Below are 27,240 nucleotides of genomic sequence, written 5' to 3' on the forward strand. Positions count from 1 at the left end.
TTTGAAGCGTGGACGTGATGACCCCGCGCTGCCCGCATACCGATCTCTCTTTGCTATCTTGTCAAAGAGTCTTTGTCTCGAGGCACTCTGGCCCCAGTGATAACCGTTTATAGTCTGATGAAAACCTGGTATGTCTCTTCACCGTTTTGCACGAAGTGGGGAGGGAGGGGGGACTTTCACTGTAATTTAGTCCATAGAAATACAGTAATACCTCGGTTTACATACCCCTTTGCTTACGAACTTTTCGGTTTACGAACGTTAAATTTAGGAAATTTTTACCTTGGCATACGAAGTAATTTTCGGGATACACTCAAAGCTGCCACAATGAGTGATGTGTCGTTCACAAACGACGCCGTTCTCTTAACAAGATTATTCCCCGCCCCCAGTCGTCGGTTAAAGCCATGTGATTGGTCAAGAACGCAGCAGTGAGGGGAGGTGGTTTAAATATTAAAGAGAGGCAGATGACAGAGTGACAAAATGGATAGGAAACAGTGAACTCTGGACTTTGATAGTTCAAAGACAGAGTGTAGACTGCAAGGTTAAAATTCCCATCAATCAAGCTCCACAATTAACCCGCACAAGCCATCTACACTTGATGCAAAAAGCTATCAATCCAGCTAAACAGAACACAATTGATGAGGAAAAGGGTAAAATTATCGCAGAGAAAGCACCTACAAGGGATCATTCCTCAAGATGGTGAAAGAAGGTTACATTCCTCAAGTGTTTAATGCTGATAAAACCGGCCACTCCATTCCATCAAGCCATCGACCATCACAAAGGTAAAAAAAAATACAGTTTATTTTAATTATACCATAGCACATTTATTATACATAAAATAAAGTATATTTGTGTAGTTTTAAGGCTTAGAAAATTAGGAAGTAGAAAATTATGTTTTATGGGGACCTGGGAACGGATTGTTCTCATTTTAATGGTTTCCTATTGGAAATTATTTTTTGGGATACACACTTTTCGCCTTACACACTTTGTCTGGGAACCAATTAAGTTCGTAAGCCAAGGTATCACTGTAAACAGTAGGCGACCGACTGTTGCTAATAGCCGACAGTCGGAATGACTTGAAACGGTTATAATCCGAAACTTTGGTGAGGTTCTTATTTCAAGATTTTTTTAATGTTATAATTTATTTATTTTTTGCCGCATCACGTTTTTGTGCGGTGGTAATTTCAGGTGGCATGGGATCCTTCCACGCAATGGTGAATTCTTCCGTCCATGTGATCATGTACTTCTACTACTTCCTCGCTGCGGCCGGACCTCGATTTCAAAAGTTCCTTTGGTGGAAGAAGTACATGACAGCCATTCAGCTCGTACGTACTGTTCTCTGCCTGTTTCTCAATTTTTTTAATAAAAAATATATTTTTGTTTGTTTCTCTATTCTGTCTATTTGCTATCTATTCACTATCTAACTAGCGAGCTGGCTACCTAGCTAGCTATCTATTCGCTATTTAACTAGCTAGCTGGCTACCTAGCTAGTTATCTATTTGCTATCTATTCGCTATCTAACTAGCTAGCTGGCTACCTAGCTAGTTATCTATCTGCTATCTATTCGCTATCTAGCTAGCTATCTATTTGCTATCTAATTAGCTAGCTGGCTACCTAGCTAACCATCTGTTTGCTATCTATTTGTTATCTCACTAGCTAGCTGGCTACCTAGCTCGTTATCTGTTTGCTATCTAACTAGATAGCTGGCTACCTAGCTATCTATCTATCTTCTATCTAATTAGCTAGCTGGCTACCTAGCTATCTATCTATTTGCTATCTATGTTCTATCTAACTAGCTAGCTATCTATTAGTTACCTATTAGCTAGCTAGCTAACTTTCTATCTATTTGAGTTATTCCGGGTTGAGTGAACGCTGGCGCACGTGGCTGCCGCTGCTCACCCGCAGAAAAACTGATCCTGTGACTGTGAAGTGACCTTGAGAGTTTTGAAAGGCACTTAGAAATGAAATTTATGATTATTATTATGATTATTATTATTGCCATTATTGTTATTATTATTATGGCCCTTATTATCGGCGTTATTGTTGTTGTTGTTGTTGTTATTATTATTATTGTTTTTATCTCTCTTAATCCCCCTTCATTGATTTGTTGTGCTTTTGGTCCCCCTAACAGACGCAGTTCGTGCTGGTATCCCTCCACGTGACTCAGTATTACTTCATGGACAGCTGTGACTACCAATTCCCCCTGATCATCCACATGGTGTGGGTGTACGGCACCTTCTTCTTCGTGCTCTTCTCCAACTTCTGGGTGCAAGCCTACGTCAAGGGCAAGCGGCTGCCCAAACAGGACATCAAGCCGTGTCAGAACGGCGCCTCCGCCCCCCCAAGCGTCTACGCCAACGGCAAGCACCACGACAACGGCGTCAAATGCGCCACGTCCAACGGCACCAGCAACGGCTCGGCCCACCACGAAAACGGCAGCGCTCCTATGGGTAAGATGAAGAAGGCCTAAAGCGCCAGCCGTGTAAGGAAACCCTTAAAATTATGACCTCGCGAAACTGTCACGCCGATCACGGGATTCAAAAGATGTTTTTTGGCTGCGTTTCTTGTCCGATACAATGATACCTTGGTTTGCGAACCCCTTGGTTTACGAACTTTTCGGTTTACGAACGTTAAATTTATGAAAATTTTACAAACTTTTTTCGTACACGGAGATGCCTCAATGCGTAATGTGTCGTTCGCGAACGAGCCCGTTCTTCTAACAACAAAATGGCAGCCGACTGTTTTTGTCCTCTATTCCCCACTCCGAGTCTTCGGTTAAAGCCAGGTGATTGGTCCAGAACGCAGCAGTGAGGGGGGTGGTTTAAACATTAAAGAGACAGGCTGACGACAGGGAGAGTTTCATCTTTGATAGTTCAAAGGCAGAGTGTAAACTGAAAGGTTAAAATATCCAATCAATCAGGCTCCACAAATAACCCGCACAAGCCATCTGTACACTTCATGCAAAAAGCTATCAACGCAGCTAAACAGAACACAATTGATGAGGAACTAGATACAATTATCACAGAGAAAGCACCTACAAGGGATCATTCCTCAAGATGGTGAAAGAAGAAGGCTACGTTCCTCATCTAGTGTTTAATGCTGATGAAACCGGACACTCCATTCCATCAGGCCATCAACAACCATCACAAAGGTAAATAAAACCACTTTATTTTACAGTACATTTTATTTCTTTAATTATAATACCACAGCACATGTATTATACATACAATAAGGTACATTTTGTGTAGTTTTAAGGCTTAGAAAATTAGAAAATGATGTTTAATGGGGACCTGGGAACAGATTATTTTCATTTTAATGGTTTCCTATGGGAAATTAATTTTTGGGTTACACACTTTTCCTTACACACTCTTCTGGGAACCAATTAAGTTCGTAAGCCAAGGTATCACTGTATTTAGTTTTTTTCTGTGAAACGTGGGAGGGAGCGGAGTAGTCCATGATTTCCACAAATTCGGGGGGATTCCACATTCGGTTGGTTTGGTTGTCTCTCTGAAATTTTGGGGGAAAGCACAATGTATGAAGAGAAGATATTCACCGACATGCAAATTTAGTATCACACTGGTCGCCTTTCACTTAAGAGGGACATGTCCTCGTCTCACCCCCTTTGTGGACAGATGACTGTACACAAGACTTGAAAATACTTTTATGTGTGTAAATAGTTTTACAACTAAAAATAACTATTGGTAAGACATTCTAAATTGTGTATTTAAAAATAAATTGCCAATAAACCTTGCTAGAAATTATCTTGTGTGTCTTTTTTTTTGTGTGTGTGTGCGATGAGATGAGATTGTCGTGCTAGCCATCATGTCATCATCACAGCAAAGTGTGGCATTGTGTAACAAAGAAGAAAAAGCATGTGCTTGTCTTGTGCCTTTCGCCCCGGGCTATGCAAAGAATGTGATACCCGCTTGTAGGAGTTACACAAGCGACTGCATTTTGCTTTGTCGAAACAGCGGAGGAAGGCAACGTCCCTCCCCCACCCTCCCTAACCTCAGCTGGTTCCTTCACGTAAAGAAAAAGGACATTTGTGTAGTTTTCTAATGAGAAATGGATGTGATGTACTCCTATGAATGACCGTATTTATACTTAAAGGACAACCGACACCATTTTTTTGTTTGCTAACTGACATCAGAAAAACGTTTGATAGCATCTAAAATACCCAACAACACGCAGGCTGATATTTTTAGACAAATGCAAAACACCAATAAAAATGACTTAGTGTCCCAAAACTATTTCAAAATGACCTCAGCGATGCCGACGTCATGCCTGGACAATGGCTTCAAATTCGGAGAAGATGCTTTCTTGTTACTCATCCAGTTATGAATATGATTCAAATAGTTCTGAAGAGGAAAGCATAAATGTTTGCAATCGATTAAAGAAGTCCTTCCGTATCATTTTGAGATGTCTGGACTCAAATGTAGCGTCCCAGAAAATGCACAAGATGGCGCCCAAGCTCTGTTGGAAATGGGCTGATTTGTCTGCTGAGAATTTGTCAACTAGTATCAAATAGTAGTCTTGGTGCAACACACAACGATTCACCATCGCGTCATTTATGTGTTTTCCTTCTAATTTCGCCATCAACACAAAGTTTTCAGACCAAACAAAGTACCCAAAATGCATTGTGTGTCACTTTCTCGGTCAGGGGCCTTCCTGACGTGACGTCACGTCAGGAATCGTCACCAACTTGAAAACAAGACTTCCTGAATATTCAGCGTGAGTCTTAAAACGTAAAATATAGCATAAAATCTGTGGAATCTTTGTAAAATACGCTCAGTAAAAGTCATTTGAAAGTGATTTTACAAATTATGGACACAACTTGTCCAGAGGCAGACATTTTCATTTAATTTACTGCTAAATTAATTAATTTGTACAATGTATATACACAGTATAAGTGGCGGGCTGTGGATTTCATTGCTAGGCCTTCAGTAGTGCTATGTCAAAATCAATCCAGACTGAAAAATGTGTGGTGTGATTTACTACAAGTCAACTAGAGCGTACCATTAGCCAGGAAATAACTGACCGACCTTTAATGGTGTCCATTTTTTTCTCCTTCAGCCATTGGGGTTGACAAAACTGCTATTAAATCAACACAATATATTTGCTTATGCAGCTCGCTACCGATACAGTGTGCTAGCTCTGGTCAGTATGCGTTTAATCACTCGTGGCTAGTTGTACTATACATGATTGGTTAGTGACTAGCCAAGCTGAGTACAAGAGTGTGAGTCATTTTCACTGTTTTTTTTTTCATTGTATTTTAACATGCAGTGGGATTTTTTAAATGTATGTGAATATATATATATATATATATATATATATATATATATATATATATATATATATATATATATATATATATGTGTGTGTGTGTGTGTGTATGTATATACAGTAAAGTCTCGTTATATCGATACTCAAGGGAGTCCGAAAAAATATCGATATATATCGATATATATGTTTGCATGTAATTTTCTCCGTGCGTGCATAGAAATAGTATCGCTATAACCGGGACTATCGATATATCCGATATCGATATAACGAGACTTTACTGTATATATATATATATATATGTATGTATATATATATATATGCATACATATATGTATGTATATATGCATGTGTAAATATACACATTATGCAACCATCTTTCTCCATATCAACAGACGTGTCATTTTCATTGCAAAGTTTTAATTACAAGCTGATATAATCAAATGCAACATGCCATTTCAAGACATCATTCAGGCACTCATTCCATGTGCTGCATCCACTACTCACTAAATCATTCGCTTTAGTTTAAACGAGCAGGCTTTTTTTTGTTTGTTTTTGCTACGGTGTAATCTAGTAAAAAAAACGCCGCGAGTGAAATCGTTGTCCTCATGAGGGAATTGCCCAGATGATTTTGAGGTGGGATTTTCTATGTGATGTACTCCAGGATGTAAAAGATGAACTCCATCACTATGGGCTGGTCGCCTGTCTTGCACCCCCTGCTGTGGATAATGGGAATGAGCGTGCTGTCCAAGGCGTTTAAGTATTGAGGAGGTAATGGGCGACCATTACTGCCTGCCACGAAGCCCACCTGAAATTGCGAACAAAGAAACACAGATAAATATATAATTTAAAACATCAATGATTACTCATTTAAATGGCCGAACTGCCTTATGAGCAATGTTTGAGTAACCGAGAAGACAAATGGATGCTGTCTTTTTATTCTTTATTTATTTACTTTGACGACTTTTTTCGGGGGCACTTTTCTGTTTGCCGGAAAGTGTGTGTGTGCGTGTGTGCGTGTGTGCGTGTGTGTGTGCGTGTGTGTGTGCGTGTGTGTGTGTGTGTGTGTGTGTGTGTGTGTGTTGTGTACTGCATTATATTTTATTTATTTAAATATTGATTTATGTATTCATTTATTTTGTCATTTGTTTGTATGTATGTTTATTTATGTATCTATATTTATCAATTTATTTTATTTTAGTTAATTTTATTTAAGTAAAAAAAATATTTACATGATTATTTATTTATCTATTTATTGACTTATCCATTTATTGATTTATGTATGTACACAAAAAAATACGTGACTGTAAAGTGTCCTTGAGAGTTTTGAAAGGCGCTTATAAATGAAATGTATTATTTATTTATTATTTAGTTTGTATGTTTATCTATTCATCAGTTTTATTTGTTTATTTATTTTTTTTGTCTATTTGTTTATTTATCTATCTAGATATCCATTTATTTATTTATTTATATGTATTTATTTACTTTATTGTTTCTTCCGGGTTGAGTGAACACTGGCGCGTGTGGCTGCCGCTGCTCACCCGCAGAAAAAAATATCCTGTGAGTGTAAAGTGTCCTTGAGAGTTTTGAAAGGCGCTTATCGATGAAATTTATTTTTTTTCCATTTTTTTTCAATCGCCTTTCAAGGCTCTCAGGGACACTTTACACTCACAGGATATTGTTTCTGCGGGTGAGCAGCGGCAGCCACACATTTTTATTATTATAATTGCAACTTTATCGCTATTCATGTTTACATCAAATTAAATATATTGATTTTAAAAACATTACAAATAGCAGATATGAATTGAATATTTAAATGCTCAAATATGGAAAATAATAAAAGCAATATTGATAAAACCGTTTCCAACCTGAACTTGAAAAGATTGAAACATGAAAGCAAACAATGATGACACATTTGCACAATTTTAGATATGTAAAGATGAATATATCTGTAGAGCGTATGAGAGAGAAAATAAACACAAAAAAAAACCCAAAACTCTAACTATGTGTAAACTTCAAATCCTCATTTTATTTGCTTGATTCTAATATTAATAATCTTAAAAATTTGTTTTCACCATATTGAGATGTCATTCTAAAGGTATGTTACCCTCTTCGAGGAATGGAATAACACAAATATTAGAAACCAGCTGTCAGTACAACACAATGAACCGCAACGACAATAAACATTGTTCAACAAATACTTCTCTGACAGTGCCTATCATTATTTTTCTGAAGTCATAATGTTTTGTTATTCTTAATGGAATGCACAGGTGTTCCTAATGTAGTGCCACACCGACCTGTTGGGTGTCAAAGGTAACACGTAGCCCCAATTTGGCCATGCCGTCCTCCTTGAGAAGTTTCAGGTAAGGACACAAGGCTAAGCAAAAGGCCCTGGCGATGCGTTCCATGAGTCGGTTGTGTTCGGGGATGTTGGCTGCTATTCCTTTTAGGGGGTCGACCCTCTGCAGGTAGAACACCTGCAGACAACATCCATTGAACACCTTACAGAAGTAAAAAGAATCAGATCTGCATACAGTAGTACCTCAAATGTTCACGTTGTTTGGCTAATAGCGGCCAACACAATGCAGATAGATAGATAGATAGATAGATAGATAGATAGATAGATAGATAGATAGATAGATAGATAGATAGATAGATAGATAGATAGATAGATAGATAGATAGATAGATAGATAGATAGATAGATAGATGCATATATATATATATATATATATATATATATATATATATATATATATATATATATATATATATATATATATATATATATATATATATATATATATATATACAGTAAAGTCTCGTTATATCGATATTCAAGGGAGTCCGAAAAAATATCGATATAACCGGGACTATCGATATATCAGACCCTGTTTGCATGTAATTTTCTCCGTACGTGCATATCAATAGTATCGATATAACCGGGACTATCGCTATATCCGATATCGATATAACGAGACTTTACTGTATATCGATGCATTTTTTAACATACGTATTTTTACATACACGATTGAGGATTACTTTTGCTGCTTTATAATAATAATAATAATAATAATAATAATAATAATAATAATAATACATTTTATTTCTAAGCGCCTTTCAAAACTCTCATGGTCACTTTACAGTCACAGGATCAGTTCTTCTGCGGGTGAGCAGCGGCAGCCACATGCGCCAGCGTTCACTCAACCCGGAATAACTCAAATAGATAGAAAGTTAGCTAGCTAGCTAATAGGTAACTAATAGATAGCTAGCTAGTTAGAGAGAAAATAGATAGCAAATAGATAGATAGCTAGGTCACCAGCAAGCTAGTTAGATAGCAAATAGATAGCTAGCTAGGTAGCCAGCTAGCTAGTTAGATAGCAAATATATAGCTAGCTAGGTAACCAGCTAGCTACTTAGATAGCGAATAGATAGATAATACATAGCTAGCTAGGTAACCAGCTAGCTAGTTAGATACCGAATAGATAGCAAATAGATAGCTAGCTAGGTAGATAGCTAGCTAGTTAGATAGCAAATAGATAGCAAATAGATAGCTAGCTAGGTAGCCAGCCAGCTAGCTACTTAGATTGCGAATAGATACTTAGAACTGCACTGCCATTGGCTATTACCTGGCATCTTCCTGGCTTCCTATTGGCTAAGAGGCTACCAGATGTGTCTATGTGTCATCATAAATAGATAAAATGAAGAAAATTTCTTCCAGAACCAATTCATTTCGTAAATAGAGGTACCACTTAATGGTTTCACAGAAAATCAAAGATACTTCTGTCCAGTGGATCATCTTCCCGTTTTCTTTGTATTCAGATTTCTGGAACATTTTTGTACTGCTGATGGACTCCATGGATTTGCCATCAATGGGGCTTACAACCCTGTGAACAAAAATAAAATCTATTAACAAGTTATTCAAGTATCGATAAAAATCAAAGTACGTATTTTGTACATTGTTATATCCCAACACTTGCATTTCAAATTTTCAAATCGACAAACTTAAAATAAAGGACACGGAGACAAGAAATAATAGTTATGAAGTAAAGTATTACTGTAGTTAGATAGCTATCTAGATGGCTAGCTATCCAGCTAGCTAGCTATTCGCTATCTATTAGCTCGCTAGCTAGGTTTCTATCTAGCTAGCTAGCTATTCGCTATCTATTAGCTAGCTAGCTAGCTTTCTATCTATTTAAGTTACTTCAGGGTTGAATTAACGCTGGTGCGTGTGGCTGCCGCTGCTCACCCACAGAAATACTTATCCTGTGACTGTGAAGTGACCTTGATAGTTTTAAAAGGCGCTTATAAATGAAATGTATTATTATTATTATTATTATTATTATTATTATTATTATTATTATTATTATTATTATTTTCAATCGCCTTTCAAGGCTCTCAGGGACACTTTACAGTCACAGACAAGCATAGAAAATAATAATAATAATAATAATAATAATAATACATTTAATTTTAAGCGCCTTTCAAAGCTCTCAAGGACACATACAATACAATACAATACAATACAATACAATACAATATGCTGGTGCGTGTGGCTGCCGCTGCTCACCCACAGAAAAACTGATCCTGTGATTGTAAAGTGACCTTGAGAGTTTTGAAAGGCGCTTAAAAATGAAATGTATTATTATAATACAATACAATACAATACAATACAATACAATACAATACAATACAATACAATACAATATAATAATAACTAAATACACAGCAGCTCCTGTGTTTTGTATTTTGTTTTTTTCTACTTCTTTCTTTCCTTTCCACTTCCTTTCATAACTTTGCTGCTGTGTTACTTCCGGGTAGAGTGAACGCTGGCACGAAAGGCTACCGCTGCTCACCTGCACAAAAAAAAAAAACGGTCTTATCTCGTGACTGTAAAGTGTCTTTGAGAGTTTTGAAAGGCGCTTAGAAATGAAATGTAATACTTCCTTGTCAGATTTTTTATTCGTATGGGGGTGAATAATTTTTAGTTAAAACCATTTTTCTTGAATATGGACTATGACATGATCATGTAAGTCCAAGCCCCGCCCCCTGAGAACGAAGACATAGTAGGCAGCAAAATACTGCTTTTTAACAAAAAAGTAATCTCATTTCTATATTGTTTTTTCGACCTTTCGTCTGTGCATGAATAGATTTGGATCAAGAGTATTAAACTTCAAGTAGCTGGAAGGTCCCACCCTTTATTGAAGGTGCACTTGGCCTCCACCCACTGCACACAAACGAGTTCTTCCTGGCTGTCGGCTCGATCCACGCGCCCGCAGTTGACGGTGTAGTCCTTCATCTCCCGGAGCGACCTGCGCAGCTCTGCCATGGTCTCAGGGGTAATCTGCACCATTAATCCATCTAGGACAGAAGGGGGGGGGGGGGGGGGGGGGGTATCATACGCACACGCACGCAAACGGACACGTAAACATACTCTTTTGTCAACATTGACAGACCGCGCCAAACAGGCTGTTCGAGTGAACACACACACATTTAAAATGATATTAACAAAGATAAAGACTGGGGGTTAATTAATACAAAGAATGATTTGGGAAAGTCAAATCAGCCTTTGTCGTAGACGATGTTACCTTCGACGATGTTGGATTTGGCAAAGTAACCCGCAGTTGCTTTCAGTGCACTGCTGAATATGAAAAAACACGAGCCGGTCACTGGGGAAATGGAGAAAAACGACGAATAAGCAGAGGTTTTAAACATTTTAATAACCGAATAGCAATACTATGTGTAGCCCAACAGAGGGCATGAGGGTGTTTTATTTCAGTCTATGTTGATGTTAAAATAGTTATTCCTTTGTTTTGCGTTCACAAACACCACATTTGAATTTATTTAGTGATTTATTTGCTGTATTTCGTTTTTTGGGCGGTTTTTTTCATCGGCGACATTGAATGTAGTATAATTAATTTACATTTTCCGAGTCGGTCACTGAACGCCTCTCGAGCCAAATTTGGAAAACAAGTCACGTCGTCGCATTGAGACGTAATTGTAATCGTTTGGTAGTTTAAAGAAAAAAAATGTACCTAAAAAACAACAAAACTACAGTTCCTTTTGTCTTGGAGCTTCATCATATGCTCTATGTGTGCAAGTGGCATGTGTAACGGAGTTGTACACTAATAATTGATTATACACTTGGTTGTACATATAATTGGTTGTACACTAATAATTGATATGAAGCACATTGGCTTCATAGTGCTTTTCTGTTGCGCAGTTAATCACAAGACGAAACCCATGCGACTTCACCCATCCCTTCTGCCATACCGTGTTGCAGGTAATAATTGTTTCATTTCGTTTTTATTGTACAATATTTTGTTTCTTGTGTCGTATTTCATTTGCCCGTGAATGTTTGTGGCGGGTTGAACTGTGCGTCATTACAAGCGCACCGCGTGTCCAGCCGAGTCTTCGCGTATGATGCGTTCAGGGACATCATGTAAATAACAGAGAGCTTGGGTTGTCTTCTCTTTTTCTGTAAATAACCACTATACGATCACACGTTGTTCATTCTGTTATGTTATCTACAATGTTTTGCATGTTCAGAACAATCTGGACGAGACTTAGGTTAATCACAAGATCAAACCCATGCGACTTCACCCATCCCTTCTGCCATACTGTGTTGCAGAAATAAAAGAAATAAAAAGAGACATTCACGCGACTGGTCTTATTAAGACGGAAGCATCGTGGAGATGAAGACAGTCACTGTGGTGACACCCGTCACACATGTATAAAAGAAGATTCAGGTGTTTCAGTTTCGCTCACTTTTCTGGCACGGTGTGAAAGGCGCTTAAAAATTAAATGTATTATTATTATTATTATTATTATTATTATTATTATTATTATTATTATTACCAAGTGTTACAAAGGGTTAAAAACATAAAAATATAAATAATAATACATTAGATAAAACCAGATTATTCCCAATCAATCAAGGATTTTCTATCTAATTATTATGTTGAGAAAATCAACCATTGAGCTTGAATCAAACCAGAAGTGGGCGACACAGTCTGTGACCCCAAAAAAATTCCAACAACATCGGAGGTGTGCTTGTTTACCTTTACGTGGCTGGTTGTGGATGCTAATGGCTTGCGTCTGGTACTGGCCATCGTCCCTTTGCACGCAGATGAGGTGAGAATCGGCCTCCTCATTGAAGCAAGCCCCAATGGCCAAAACATGCTCGTTGCACTTGTTCATGGCCTTCATCAGCTGATATGACAGGAAACGTGAAGCGTGAAAAGAGAGCTTAATAAAATTACATTGTTCAGCTCACCTCATTGTACGCGGTAGTTTGTATCTTTATGCAGGTCTTATGAGCCTCCAGATCCACTGTGAGTCCCGACACCACTGGAAGACTATAACGAAAATTCCTAAAGTCCTGCACAGAACGGAAGGATGGTTGCAAAGTGAGGAAATGCTAAATTAATACACATAACCTGATCTTCAAGTTGACTTGCTTAATGCTGACACTAAGCGAAAACACGGAGATAAGATAATTGTGGTACAGAAAGGTATAGATATGGTGATGTTTAACCCTTTCATTTAGCAATTTATTTTTTGGGAAAAAATGGTGCAGCAACACATGTAGACAAACAATATAAATACTCACATATTTAAAATTGCATTTTCGGTGTAGCTCTCTCTTGTTTCTATTTATAATTTTATTTTATTTATTGCATTCCATTTGTGATTGTATTTTATTTATTATAGTACCTATGCTTGTCTGTGACTGTAGTGTCCTTGAGAGCTTTGAAAGGCGCTTAAAATGTAATGTATTATTATTATTATTATTATTATTATTATTATTATTACATATATATTTTTTTATTTATGTGTCTTTTATTATGATAGATTCTTTATCCTCTGTGAAAAAAAAAGACTAACTTTACCGCAATTAATGACTCACTCACTGTGGTTGTGATAGCCTTTTTATTTTGTCTACATGACAGACACCAGAAGTAGCTAAATCAATGAATGAAAATGCACAAACTATTTAAATCTGAACAGTACACAACTTTTTCTTACCACTAAAAGCCTCATGACTGTGTGTCCAATGTCCCCAAACAAAGGCTTCCGGAAGCGCACGTTGTACAAAGGGCAAGGGTAAACTGCAATAAATAAATATCAACAAATTAATTCATTAATAAATAAATAGATAGAAAAAAAAATATGTGTAAAATTGAACAGCAACTGAGTATAAGTCACCTTAGCATCCGCATATAGACCGCCAACATCTACGACCCTAAGTGTTATTAACTCATTCACTGCCATTCACAAATTTATTCGGGAATTGAAAATATGACGTAGAGCGCCATTCTCGAATTTGTTATGGTTTTGTTGTCTCGGGCTTGAGTGCAGATAAAGCGCAGACCATGGCCTTTGTGAATGTTTTTTTTTTCCTTTCCACATGGCGGCATTTCCCTTATTTCCTTATTAGCGCTTTGTACCAGCTTCGGCTATTGTTAAAGCACTATATAAAACAAATATTTATGTATTGAAATTTGGACAGCTCCCTTCGTTTCAAGCCCATATAACTCCAGACCCATATAATTTAGGAATTAACTCTTTTTTTCTGATGAAAGAAGAGAGTCAAAGATTTCTAACATGGTATTGAATGTTTATGTAGTCTTAAAGGACAACCGACACCATTTTTTTTTGTTTCCTACCTGACATCAGAAAAACGTTTCATAGCATCTAAAATACCCAAAAACGTCCAGGCTGATATTTTTAGTCAAATGCAAAACACCAATAAAGGTAAGTTAAAGTGTCCAAAAACTACTTCAAAATGACCTCGGAGATGCCGAGTTTCAGAAGGTCACGCCTCCTTGTTCGTGACGTCACGCCAGGACGTCTTGCCTTGCTCTAGAATCAAAACAATGGCTTCAGATTCGGAGAAGATGCTGCCTTGTTACTCATCCAGTTATGAATATGATTCAAATAGTTCTGAAGAGGAAAGCATACATGTTTGCAATCAATTAAAGAAATCCTCCCGTATCAATTCGAGCCGTCAGGACTCCAATGTAGCGTCCCAGAAAATGCACAAGATGGCGCCCAAGCTCCGTTGGAAATGGGCTGATTTGTCTGCTGGGAATTTATGTCAACCAGTATCAAATAGTAGTCTGTTCAACACACAACGATTCACCATCGCATTACTTATGTGTTTTCCTTCTAATTTTGCCATCAACACGGATCAACACGAAGTTTTCAGACCAAACAAAGTACCCAAAATGCCTTGTGTGTAACTTTCTCGGTCAGGGGCGTTCCCTCCGTGACGTGACGTCAGGAATCGTCACCAACTCAAAAACAAGACTTCCTGAATATTCAGTGCAAGTCTTAAAACGTAAAATATAGCTATATGTTGTGGAATCTTTGTAAAATATGCTCAGTAGAAGTCATTTGAAATGATTTTACAAATTATGGACATGTCCGAAGGCGTCGGTTGTCCTTTAAAATTCAATATTCTCTGGATCCTGGAATTCAAGTGACAATGACAAAAATCCTGACACTGAAGTAGACAAATTTTTGGACGTGAGGCAGTGAATGAGTTAAATCCCCAAAATAATATTTTGCATCCTGCCCCATGGAGGTCATGGGCCATCTCTAACAAGAACTCACATCGATACTCTGCACCCATGCGCAGCATGAGACGCAAAGGGAACGTCTTGGCCCAGACCACCTCGGCCCGGTGGACCAGTAGACCAAACAGGTACGGCGGGCTGGGCAGGGCCAGACCCTGAAGGGACTGACGGGTGGGTCGGATAAACAAGAGACCGGCGTGCATATCGCTTCCCAGAAACTGGCTGCTAAACAGGAACAGCGACAGATCCTTGATCACCTTCCCTGCCAACGTCCAAAGAATTGTCCCATGAGAGATGCAGCAACATACAGAAATACAGACGCCCCCAATTTACGAACATTCAAGTTACGAATAATGGTATATTTTTGCGGTTACAGTATATCGAAAAAGTTCGAACAGAGAGGCTTACAGACTGTAAGTTTGATTTTGTATTTTGTATTGGCTGCGTACTGTGCTTCACGCACACGCACGCACACAAACCCATTGGAGATTTCAAGGGCTGGATGTTTACGTGACGGACACCAAGGCTGACCAATCAGCACCCGGCTATGCTGAAGTGTTTCCAACGAGTTCAACCCCCGATCCGAAGAGCTCGTTTACAATTGGCTGTGTAGAGTATGTGGGCGGGAAGGAAAAAAAAAATCTTTCTTACCAAATGACGCTATGAGGAGGCGGGGACAAGCTCGTTTACGGTTGGCTGTGTAGAGTATGTGGGCGGGGAGGAAATCCCTCTTCCCAGTTGACGCTTCACGAGGAAAAAGTAATGGCGACTGGCACCTAAGTAATTTCGTGCCAGCAGCTTCAGGATTGGCTTACTGAAGACCCAAAGATATATGTCATCGTACTACAGTAGGTGGCAATTTATTCTGTGACTGTTAGAGCGTCTGTGTTTTATACTTCCTCGTTCACTGTTTGACTTAAGCATACATTCCATACAAAATACAGCACTGAAACATCTTACGAACAAATTCACCTCACGAATGACCGCTCGGAACGTATCTCGTTCGTAAGGTGGGGAGCGTCTGTATAAACCATCATAATGTAACCACCGAATCCTCCTTTACTTGCTACATGAGCCTATACAGACAGTTGAATACAGTGATACCTTGGTTTACAAACTTAATTGGTTCCCAGACACTGTAAAGCGAAAAGTGTGTATCCCCAAAAATAATTTTCCTTTGAAAACCATTAAAATGACAATAATCCGTTCCCAGGTCCCCATAAAATATAATTTTCTCCTTTCTAATTTTCTAAGCCTTAAAACTACACAACATATAGCATATTTATGTATAATAAATGTACTATTATATTATAATTAAAGAAATAAACTGTATTGTATAATAAAGTGGTTTTATTTACCTTTGTGATGGTCGTTGATGGCTTGATGGAATGGAATGGCCAGTTTCCTCAGCATTAAACACTTGATGAGGAACGTAACCTTCTTCTTTCACCATCTTGAGGAATGATCCCTTGTAGGTGCTTTCACTGTGATACTTTTATCGAGTTCCTCATCAATTGTGTCCTGTTTAGCTGGGTTGATAGCTTTTTGCATCAAGTGTACAGATGGCTTGTGCGGGTTGTTTGTGGAGCCTGATTGATGGGATATTTTAACCTTGCAGTCTATACTCTGCCTTTGAACTATCAAAGTTAAAACTCTCTCACTGTCATCTGCTTGTCTCTTTAATGTTTAAACCACCTCTCTTCACTGCTGCGTTCTTGGCCAATCACGTGGCTTTAACCGAAGACTGGGGCCAGGCAATAGAGGAATAAAAGCAGTCGGCTGCCATTTTGTTGTTAGAAGAACGGGCTCGTTCGTGAACGACACATTGAGGCAGCTCAGTGTGTATCCCGAAAAAAGTTTGTATGCCAAGGTAAAATTTTCATTAATTTAACGTTCATAAACCAAAAAGTTCGTAAGCCAAGGGGTCCGTAAACCAATGTATCACTGTATATGAAATAACCTCACCCGTAAGGCTGTCTCTGTACAGCTGGACGAAATGACAGAAAATGTCCCTGGGGAAGCTTTTCTCCTCTGGAAGACATTGCAGGAGCACAACCACCTCCACCTGGCCCACTGCGTGCATTCCCTTGGTGGTCAGGCACCAACACTTTCTGTTAACGTCTGTCCCCCAAATCATATTGTAGGATCATTAGGTGTCAAACGACTCAAAAAAAAAAAAAAATACAATCAAACTTACAATTGACCATCGATACCATGGCGAGCAAATTGGCATTGAGGACAAACACCAGAGGGTTGGAGCGGCCGCTCTCCAGTTCTTGGATGAGCATCGTCTCAGAGGGATGCTCCTCCACGGTGTAATCTGAGCAAGTGAAGGGCACTCAAGACTTAATTGTAATTATTATTCTGACATTGGTTTTATCTCCAGGATCTCCAAAAAAACATTCACACTGCTTTAAAAAAAAATCACTATGAAATTGGATTGCCTTGAGCCGCAAGGTCGAGTAACGTTGGAGACAAAATTATAGAGACAGTTACAGAAGTGTCTAATTTTTGGACACCCGTGTGGTAGTGAGTAAAACAAGTTTCGGAACCACTGACTGAAACTAAAGATATCTCAAAATGTGGTCCCAGAGCAGTTTAACTCATTCACTGCCATTCCCGAATTTATCAGTGAATTGAAAAGCATGAAGTGGAGCGCCATTCCCGAATTTGTTCGGGTTTTGTTTTTTTGTTTTTTTTTTTCATGCTTGGGTGCCGATAAAGCGCTGGTCAGACCTCTGGCAATGTTTTTCCCTTCCACGCGGGGGCAGCATCTAGCCGGCTATATAGCTATCTACCTACATGGATACAGTGGGACCTTGGCTTACGAACTTAATTGGTTCCCAGACAGTGTGTAAGGTGAAAAGTGTGTATCTCAAAAAATAATTTCCCATATGAAACCATTAAAATGAGAATAATCTCTTCCCGGGTCCCCATAAAACATAATTTTCTAAGCCTTAAAACTACACAAAAGATACCTTATTTTATGTATAATAAATGTGATATGGTATTATAATTAAAGAAATAAACTGCACTGTATAATAAAGTCATTTTATTTACCTTTGTGATGGTCGTTGATGGCTTGATGGAATGGATTATCCGGTTTCCTCAGCATTAAACACTTGATGAGGAACGTAACCTTCTTCTTCCGCCATCTTGAGTAATGATCCCTTGTAGGTGCTTTCTCTGTGATAATTGTATCTAGTTCTTCATCAATTGTGATCTGTTTAGCTGGGTTGATAGCTTTTTGCATCAAGTGTACAGATGACTTGTGTGGGTTATTTGTGGAGCCTGATTGATGGGATATTTTAACCTTCCAGTCTACACTCTGCTTTTGAACTATCAAAGTTGAAATAGGTCCAAATTTCACTTTTTTATATCCATTTTGTCACTATTTCAATTTTGTGTTTTTTTTTTGTTTCAAGCTCCGTCATCTACCTTTCATGTGTGTGTTTTCTCACTCTCCATCTGTCTGCCTGTCTCTTTAATGTTTAACCCCCCCCCCCCCCCATTGCTGGGTTCTTGACCAATCACATGGCTTTAACCGAAGACGCCATTTTGTTTTTTGGAGAACGGCCTCACTCTCTCTCTCTGTCTGTAACCCCATCCTCCACTGCTGCATTCTTGACCAATCACATGGCTTTAACCGAAAACTGGGGGCGGGGAATATAGGACAAAAACAGTGGCCACCATTTTCTTGTTAGGAGAGCGGGTTGTTTGCGAACGACACATCACTCATTGTGGCAGCTCCATGTATATCCTGAAAAATAGTTTGTATGCCAAGGTAAAATTTTCATAAATGTAACATTCGTAAACTGAAAAGTTCGTAAGCCAAGGGGTTCGTAAACCGAGGTTTCACTGTCTATATTTGCTATCTATTAGCTAACTAGCTAGCTATCTAGTAGTGATGTATCTAGATATATATAGTATTGTATTCTGTACATCCGCCCCCATTTCAAGCTCAGATAACAGACGCATATGACTTAGCAATTAACTATTTCTTTCTGATGAAAGAAGAGAGTCTAAGGATTCTTATGCTGAATTGAATGTTTCTGTAGTCCTAAAACTCAATATTCTGAAGGTCCTGCAATTTAAGTGGAAATGACAAAAACCCTGGCACTGGAGTGAACATATTTTTTCCACATCATCTGGCAGTGAATGAGTTAAGATTGCTTCAAAATTATATCTACGTATTTTTCTGGGGAGGGGGGCACCAGGAATATGCTAGTGAAAACTCTGCGTCACGTCCACTAATGACCCAGGCTAAATTTAGCTTGTCACTAGCATTCACAGCTTGTAGTATCTAACTTGAGTTGTATCACTTTGACATGTTTCCTTTTGAGCCAGTCCTTTAATGCCATTTTTTGTCCACCCCAAAATACACGTGTGTGTTTCAAAAACCGGCTGAAGCTAGGTAACACAGACCAAAATGTACAAAATGTAAATAGGGAAAATAATTGAGATATGAATCGAGAATGCACGGGTGTTCTCTGTACCTACCCCCTTTGATTCCTGTGGAGGTGAGGATAGGCGGTAGGCCTTCCGGCGGGATAAGATTCGACGAGGTGTTCACAAGCGTGGACGTTCCCCACCGCCGAGGACCACACGCCTCCTGGAAGAAGAACAGAAATGCCGTTAGAAGAGATGACAGTTGACCTTGACTCAAAATGAAAGTCGAAATTTAGCTTTAAAGGACAACCGACAGATTTTTTTTGTTTCCTAACTGACATCAGAAAAACGTTTTATAGCATCTAAAATACCCAAAACACGCAATTAACAATTATCCTGTGACTGTAAAGGCTGATATTTTTAGTCAAATGCAAAACACCAATAAAAATGAGTTAGAGTCTCCCAAAACTACTTCAAAATACTTCAAAACCCCAGAAATGGCGAGTTTTATAAGGTCCGCCTTGCCTTGCTCTCGAATCAAAACAATGGCTTCAGATTCGGAGAAGATGCTTTCTTGTTACTCATCTAGTTATGAATATGATTCAAATAGTTCTGAAGAAGAAAGCATAAAAGTTTGCAATCGATGAAAGAAGTCCTTCCGTATCAATTCGAGCCGTCTGGACTCCAATGTAGTGTCCCAAAAAATGCACAAGATGGCGCCCAAGCGCCATTGGAAATGGGCTGATTTGTCTCCTGGGAATTTCTGTCAACTAGTATCAAATAGTAGTCTTGGTGCAACACACAACGATTCACCATCGCGTTATTTATGTGTTTTCCTTCTAATTTCGCCATCAACACAAAGTTTTCAGACCAAGTACCCAAAATGCATTGTGTGTCGCTTTCTGGGTCAGGGGCATTCCAGAGGTGACGTCACGTCAGGCATCGTCATCAACTCGAAAACATAATATTAAAAACATAAAATATAGCTATACGCCGTGGAATCTTTGTAAAATATGCTCAGTAGAAGTCGTTTCAAGTGATTTTACAAACTATGGACACAACTTGTCTGGAGGTGTCGGTTATCCTTTATATTTTGATTGGTTTGATCCTACATGAGTGCCCCCTGGTGGCCTGGAGGCCATCCTGCGCTGCGGCGACCCCGCCGGACTTTCAGCCGTTCTGTTTCGCGCCTCTCGGCTCACGGATGGTGAGAACGGGTCAGCTCTGAACGGCGTGTTGGGGGCCGACTCGGATTGCTGGCCGACATGGAGCTCGTCTGCGAACCAGACCCTTCTTTTCCCTTTTGGTGACGTGCCTGGGAGGGAGATACTAGTTGTTGTTATTGTTTTAAAAAGACACCCACCGCCTCCCCCCCAAAAATAAAACTGCTGAGAAAATAAAACAAAAGTGTCTCACTTTTAATGAGGGTTGCATGACAGGAAACACAAACTCGCCCCTCCTTGCCATCAAGATGTGTAAGTCTGAACTTGAGGCCGGAGCAAAGTGCACAAAACACCTGACGACACACATGCGCATGCACACATAGATTCAATGACTTGAAAAGTGTTCCCAACGGCGAGCTCGAGGGGGGGGTGGGACGCAAGGTGAGCCTCACCTTGCCACAGGCGCGACAGTGATGCCTCCGTTTGGTAAACGTGAACTTGATGCCACATTTCATGCATAGAAGAGCTTCGGCGTCCGGAATCCAGACTGGGGCGACCTCCCCCAAGGCTCGATCTTTGGTTAGGATCCCGATCGGTCCGGATTCGTTGTCAGGATGGACCGGAGATGATGCTAAGGTTTTTTCTTCTTCTCCTCCATTGGACACAATATTTTTAAGATGATTCTGGAGGACTTTGGATTCCTCCATTTCCTTCTCCTCAATTACAAAATCCTCCTTGGAGGTCTTGAGTTTCTTCTCCTCCTGGGCCAGACTCAAAACCAGAGTGTGCGGAGGCTTCTGGGTCTGGTCTTCACCCCACGGTTTCACCGTGCCTTCCTCCACGTGGAGCATGTTGGAAGGAGGTTTTTCTTCACACGACGTGACCGTTTCATCCCCAGAGGATTTGGAAGAAGAGATTTTTGATGTGATTTGACCCGATTTGGACATATCTCCTGCATCTTTGAGTACCAGGAGATGATACGGTCTGCTTAGCCAGGGTAGCTTAGTTTCACCGATGGATGGGTTGTCTCCATCATCTGTTTTCACAAGAGCGTATCGTTAGCTTAATCGCATTGCCTTAGCATGCTTAAAAAAAAAATATGTGGACAAGAAGAGCACAACTGGCTCATTTCAATATTTGTCGATAACCAGAACCTGGGCGAATAAAAAGCTATAAAGAGTAATCGATTAGATTGGATTTGCCTTTATTATGCAGAAATGCACAAATCTCTTGCAACTTTGCGTTTCGATTACCATGTCACATTTTTCTCCAGGAAAAAAAAAACATTCAGAAGAAAAATGCAAAAAAAAGTGAGCACCCTCCTGGGGCCGTGCATGAATGTGTGTGTATGTGTGTGTGTGTGTGTGTGTGTGTGAGTGAGTTTGTATGGCTATTTTTGTGAGGACCACTATGATTTTATACCAAATGTAGTGAGGACTTTTTTGACAAATGAGGTCTTTTTATCGATCCTCATAAGTTTTTCAGTCGTGCATGGAGATGTGCGCGTGTGTATGGTCGTGTGTGTGTGTGTGTGTGTGTGTGTGTGTGTGTGTGTGTGTGTGTGTGTGTGTGTGTGTGTGTGTGTGTATGGTCGTGTGTGTGTGTGTCTGAGTTTGTACGGCTATTTTTGTGAAGACTACTTTGATTTTATACCACACATAATGAGGACATTTTTGACAAGTGAGGACTTTATGGTCGGTCCTCACAAGTTTTTCAGTCGTGCATGGAGATGTGCGCGTGTGTATGGTCGTGTGTGTGTGTGTGTCTGAGTTTTTACGGTTATTTTTGTAAGGACCACTTTGATTTTACACCATACATAATGAGGACATTTTTGACAAATTTTTGGTCGGTCCTCACAAGTTTTCCTGTCGTGCATGGAGATGTGCGCGTCGGTGTGTGTGTGTGAGTTTGTATGGCTATTTTTGTGAGGACCACTATGATTTTATACCATATGTACTGAGGACTTTTTTTGACAAGTTAGGTCTTTTTGTCTGTCCTCATAAGTTTTTCAGTCGTGCATGGAGATGTGCGCGTGTGTATGGTCGTGTGTGTGTGTGTGTGTGTGTGTGTGTGTGTGTGTGTGTGTGTGTGTGTGTGTGTGTGTGTGTGTGTGTGTGTGTGTGTGTGTGTGTGTGAGTTTGTACGGTTATTTTTGTGAGGACCACTTTGATTTTAGACCATACATAATGAGGACATTTCTGACAAGTGAGGACTTTATGGTCGGTCCTCACAAGTTTTTCTGTCTTGCATGGAGATGTGCGCGTGTGTGTGAGTTTGTATGGCTATTTTTGTGAGGACCGCTATGATTTTATACCATATGTACTGAGGACTTTTTTGACAAGTGAGGTCTTTTTGTCTGTCCTCATAAGTTTTTCAGTCGTGCATGGAGATGTGCGCGTGTGTATGGTCGTGTGTGTGTGTGTGTGTGTGTGTGTGTGTGTGTGTGTGTGTGTGTGTGTGTGTGTGTGTGTGTGTGTGTGTGTGTGTGTGTGTGTGTGTGTGTGTGTGTGTGTGTGAGTTTGTACGGTTATTTTTGTGAGGACCACTTTGATTTTAGACCATACATAATGAGGACATTTCTGACAAGTGAGGACTTTATGGTCGGTCCTCACAAGTTTTTCTGTCTTGCATGGAGATGTGCGCGTGTGTGTGAGTTTGTATGGCTATTTTTGTGAGGACCACTATGATTTTATACCATATGTACTGAGGACTTTTTTTGACAAGTGAGGTCTTTTTGTCTGTCCTCATAAGTTTTTCAGTCGTGCATGGAGATGTGCGCGTGTGTATGGTCGTGTGTGTGTGTGTGTGTGTGTGTGTGTGTGTGTGTGTGTGTGTGTGTGTGTGTGTGTGTGTGTGTGTGTGTGTGTGTGTGTGTGTGTGTGTGTGTGTGTGTGTGTGAGTTTGTACGGTTATTTTTGTGTGGACCACTTTGATTTTAGACCATACATAATGAGGACATTTCTGACAAGTGAGGACTTTATGGTCGGTCCTCACAAGTTTTTCTGTCTTGCATGGAGATGTGCGCATGGGTGTGTGTGACTGAGTTTGTATGGCTATTTTTGTGAGGACCACTATGATTTTATACCATACGTAGTGAGAACTTTTTTGACAAGTGAGGTCTTTTTGGTCGGTCGTCATCAATTTTTTCCGTCATGCATAGAGATGCACGCATGTGTGTGGTCATGTGTGTATGCATGTGTGTGTGTTTGTGTCTGAGTTTGTACGGCTATTTTTGTGAGGACCACTATGATTGTATACCATACGTAGTGAGGACATTTTTGACAAGTGAGGACTTTTTGGCTGTGAGAAAAGCAGCTGGCCAGCAGGTTGCAGCATGCTAACGCAGGCTACACTGTCATAGCTGCATAAATGCTGAATAATGTTCATGACGATATAACAGTTTTTTCATTAAACATTTCAGAAATTGTGTGTACTACAATAGTCTTTGTCTCAAATATATATATATAAAGTCTAAATACTGTTTACATATTTTAACTCCTTCACTGCAAGGTATGTGCAAAAATGTTTCCACTCCTCCAGTGCCAGGGTTTTTGTCATTGTCACTTGAATTCCAGGACCCACAGAATATTGACTTTTAGGACTACATAAACCCTACCTCACTGATTTTTGGATGGTCCTGTGGTCCCATTTAACTACAAAAAATGAGGGATTACATTAGACACTATCCATCCATCCTTCCATTTTCTTGTAGGGTGAGGTTGTGGGGCCAGCAATTTAAGCACACACATACACACGCATACACACACGCAGACAAGTTGCATAATTGTTCATAAAGGAACAAAGGTCACACGCTCACAAAGTAGCGATTAAAGCGTATGTCTTGAATCATCTGGAGGTCGTCCTTGGGAGGTTTGAGAAATGATGCCTCGGAAGGGTAGAAAGACGTCAGCCTAGCAAGCGATACTGCGGCAAAAATGAATGACAATACACGTGCGAATTTGATTGAAGATGATGACAGATAATATTGGGTTGGGGTTTAGTGCCAAAATATCAAATTATGGCGAAAATTTCGAATTCGACTGACATTATGAATAATATTACAATTGATGGCAAAAACAGGCCTGAGATTTATGTTAAGAATAAAATGAACATGTTTTCAATTTGAAATCCCGTCAAAATAAGGTATAATCTCAAAATGTATAATACATGGCGAGTTTCATGAATTTACAACAAGATTAAAAACTGAAATTGTGCTAATGTAGGAACTTTGGTGACAATTGTTTTAGGTTTAGCCTAAAATTGGTATGACATATTAGGAACAATTAGAATACTTTGACCTCCTCCGGGATAATAAATGTGTGTTGGATTGGATTAGCCTTTATTAGTCTTGCAGTGGAGAAATGTACATTTCACAGCAGCAAAATTATGAAAGGAGGACAGGAAAGGAAGACTTAGAAAACCAAAATACAGGAGATGCTGGAAAGGCAGCCAATCCTGTGGCGTCATCTTTAAGTCAAAACAACAACAAAATAAACTAAATAACAAATAATGTGACACAGCACATTCAATCTTAAAGGACAACCGACGCCTTCGGACAAGTTGTATCCATAATTTGTAAATCACTTCAAATGACTTCTACTGAGCGTATTTTACACAGATTCCAATGCATATATCTATATTTTACATTTTAAGACTCGCTCTGAATATTCAGGAAGTCTTGTTTTTGAGTCGGTGACGATTCTTGACGTGACGTTGAAGCCATTGTTTTGAATCTAGAGCGAGGCAAGACGTCGTGGCGTGACGTCACGAACAAGGGGGCGGGACCTTCTGAAACTCGGCAGCATCTCCGGGGTCATTTTGAAGTCGTTTTGGGACACTACCTCATTTTTATTGGTGTTTTGCATTTGACTAAAAATAGCGGCTTGCGTGTTTTGGGTATTTTACATGCTATAAAACGTTTTTCTGATGTCAGTTAGGAAACAAAAAAAAATGGTGTCGTTGTCCTTTAAGCGTTTTCTGCACACTCGGTTGTATGAAACAGTTCTTGATTAAAAAGGAGAGGATCAAAGCGTCCTTTTCACCGGTGCATCAGCGACATTTATGTTTATAGAGACGTTTAGGTGTTTTCGGAATATTGTCCCCCAAAAAAGGTGAGCTATAATTTGCATCAGTGTAAACTATAAACACGAGAGAAGCTGAGAGAGAGAGACACAGAACGCGAGAGACTGAAAGAGAGAGACCGAGGGAGAAAGAGACGGAAAAGAGTGAGAAATTGAATGAGAGAAAGCGACTGACTGAAAGAGAGACCGACACAGAGATAGAGAGAAAAAGAGGGACTCTTAATCTGAAATGGATAGTTTTAGTGTTTTAGCGGGCTGGTCTCCGTTGTACAATATAACGCCGTCGGTCGTAAAACGAGGCATTCTCATCATTCCGTCAAATTCACTACGGGACCTGGAAAAAGAGAGGGGAAATGCTTCCTTCTGACCAGATAACAATTTCGCGTGTTTTCGGCAGCACTAATGAAAAACCCCAATACGTTTTCACGCCACATTCAGAGTTCGACTATTCAGGAAGTATCACTCTTACTGCAGGTTGTGTGCCGCATTGATTTCAATCCGACTAGAAACACGCTGATTTCGCCAATGCGACACTCGTCCTTGAGAGTAAACGAACACCGGTGGGTGACACTTCGTTTATTCTTTATTTTTCATTTTTATATATTCTTTGATTTTTATTTGAGTGAAACAATATTGAAAACTCGGTTGCGCGGGGGGCTCAGTAGTTAAATGCTGCATCAGCGCTTTTCACGCACAAACGTCATCATCTGGCTCGTCATCGTGACGCACATTCAAAAGAAGCATGCATGGAGAAGAACCAAAGGGGGAAAAAGATACTTCTCACCTTCTGCGATGCCCCCCAGGAGCTTCTCGTTGTCGTCATCCCGCGCAGAGAACAACTTCAACATGGTCTTCTTGCATTTACATCACAGACAGTAGCAGCAGCAGTCGAAATCATGGTGATGGGTTGGGGAAGGAGATTGGGGGATAAGGGGAGGGGGGGGGGGGATATTGCCACTCGACTCAAGAGACCCCCCCCCCCCCACCCGTTCCCTTCTCCCTTGTGTGTCTCTGCAGCTCATCAAAAGGAGGAAGCTGGAGCCGACTGAGCGTGAAGTTGTTGTGACGTCACTGTTACTGGGCACACGTTAAGGAGATATACAGATATTGCTTGAAGTTTGTGTAATAGTAAACGTTAGGTTCTCAAAAAAGCGGTCCCCAATCTCAAGGGATCCAAAAGTAACAAAAAGTAAGGAAAAACCTACTGGAACATCAGAATTTTATTTGGGCGAGAGAACAGGCACTTAAAGGACAACCGACGTCACTTTTTTGTTTCTTACCTGACATCAGAAAAAGGTTTTATAGCATCTAAAACACCCAAAACACGCAGTATGATATTTTTATTCAAATGCAAAACACCAATAAAAAATGACAAAGTGTCCAAAATCTGCAAAAAAATGAGCTGCGAATTGGGCATTTTCAGAAAGTCCCGCCCCCATTTCGTGACGTCACGCCAAGACATCTTGCATTGCTGGAGAATCAAAACAATGGCTTCAGATTCGGAGAATATGCGTTCTTGTTATACATCCAGTTATGAATATGATTCAAATAGTTCTGAAGAGGAAAGCATACTTGTTTGCAATCCATTAAAGAAGTCCTTCTTTGTCAGGGCATCTGGACTGTAATGTAGCGTCCCAGAAAAGAGGCAGAAAATGGCGACCAAGCTCCCTGTGAGGAATTAATCAGCTCGTTTCCACAGGCTGATAAATTCCTTATATGGAGCTTGGTCGCCCTCTTCTGGCTCTTTTTG

At 39.7% G+C, this 27,240-nt stretch overlaps 2 protein-coding genes and 1 long non-coding RNA gene across 9 annotated transcripts in view; 2 read left to right on the plus strand and 1 right to left on the minus strand.

Moving 5' to 3' along the window:
• Nucleotides 1-3,758, plus strand: part of elovl1b (ELOVL fatty acid elongase 1b) — a 29,722-nt gene extending 25,964 nt beyond the window's left edge. For all 3 annotated transcript variants that reach the window (XM_089000556.1, XM_089000555.1, XM_089000554.1), the window contains 2 exons: nucleotides 1,186-1,322; nucleotides 2,129-3,758. In XM_089000556.1, the coding sequence (XP_088856682.1) occupies nucleotides 1,186-1,322; nucleotides 2,129-2,467 (476 nt within the window). In that variant the 3' untranslated portion in view covers nucleotides 2,468-3,758. The remainder of the gene's footprint in view (nucleotides 1-1,185; nucleotides 1,323-2,128) is intronic.
• A 1,922-nt stretch (nucleotides 3,759-5,680) lies between these two features.
• On the minus strand, nucleotides 5,681-26,454 carry zfyve9b (zinc finger, FYVE domain containing 9b). 5 transcript variants are annotated; one of them, XM_089001305.1, is made up of 16 exons: nucleotides 26,275-26,454; nucleotides 20,862-21,445; nucleotides 20,663-20,762; nucleotides 20,359-20,561; nucleotides 19,358-19,469; nucleotides 17,055-17,177; nucleotides 16,823-16,978; nucleotides 14,895-15,119; nucleotides 13,305-13,387; nucleotides 12,553-12,657; nucleotides 12,338-12,488; nucleotides 10,865-10,945; nucleotides 10,472-10,637; nucleotides 9,058-9,163; nucleotides 7,575-7,754; nucleotides 5,681-6,085 (listed from the first exon to the last, which is right to left on the minus strand). In XM_089001305.1, exons 1-16 carry the CDS (start codon nucleotides 26,336-26,338, stop codon nucleotides 5,924-5,926), a joined length of 2,601 nt encoding a protein of 866 aa, XP_088857431.1. In that variant the 5' UTR covers nucleotides 26,339-26,454; the 3' UTR covers nucleotides 5,681-5,923. The 5 variants fall into 5 exon arrangements, with proteins under 5 accessions (XP_088857431.1, XP_088857430.1, XP_088857432.1 ...); XM_089001304.1 differs by having other exon boundaries at nucleotides 10,472-10,745; XM_089001306.1 differs by lacking the exon at nucleotides 14,895-15,119 and having other exon boundaries at nucleotides 10,472-10,745.
• On the plus strand, nucleotides 10,523-12,327 carry LOC148895941 (uncharacterized). The gene is made up of 3 exons (XR_016115601.1): nucleotides 10,523-10,615; nucleotides 11,500-11,559; nucleotides 11,908-12,327. It is a non-coding gene; the product is annotated as an uncharacterized LOC148895941 (long non-coding RNA).
• Nucleotides 26,455-27,240: the final 786 nt, after the last annotated feature.

This window comes from Hippocampus bargibanti, linkage group LG07, assembly GCF_051943395.1.
Source record: "Hippocampus bargibanti isolate YZ-2025 linkage group LG07, ASM5194339v1, whole genome shotgun sequence".
In the NCBI taxonomy this organism is placed as follows: domain Eukaryota; kingdom Metazoa; phylum Chordata; class Actinopteri; order Syngnathiformes; family Syngnathidae; genus Hippocampus; species Hippocampus bargibanti.

Excerpts from the sequence above, each read along its gene's own strand:
- zfyve9b (XM_089001304.1), bottom strand. The coding sequence starts at position 26,338 with ATGTTGAAGTTGTTCTCTGCGCGGGATGACGACAACGAGAAGCTCCTG. Across the intron at positions 12,658-13,304 it reads CAGTCATGAGGCTTTTAGTG|GACTTTAGGAATTTTCGTTA; the intron begins GTAAGAAAAAGT and ends CGTTCTGTGCAG. Across the intron at positions 10,946-12,337 it reads CCACAACCAGCCACGTAAAG|TGACCGGCTCGTGTTTTTTC; the intron begins GTAAACAAGCAC and ends CCATTTCCCCAG.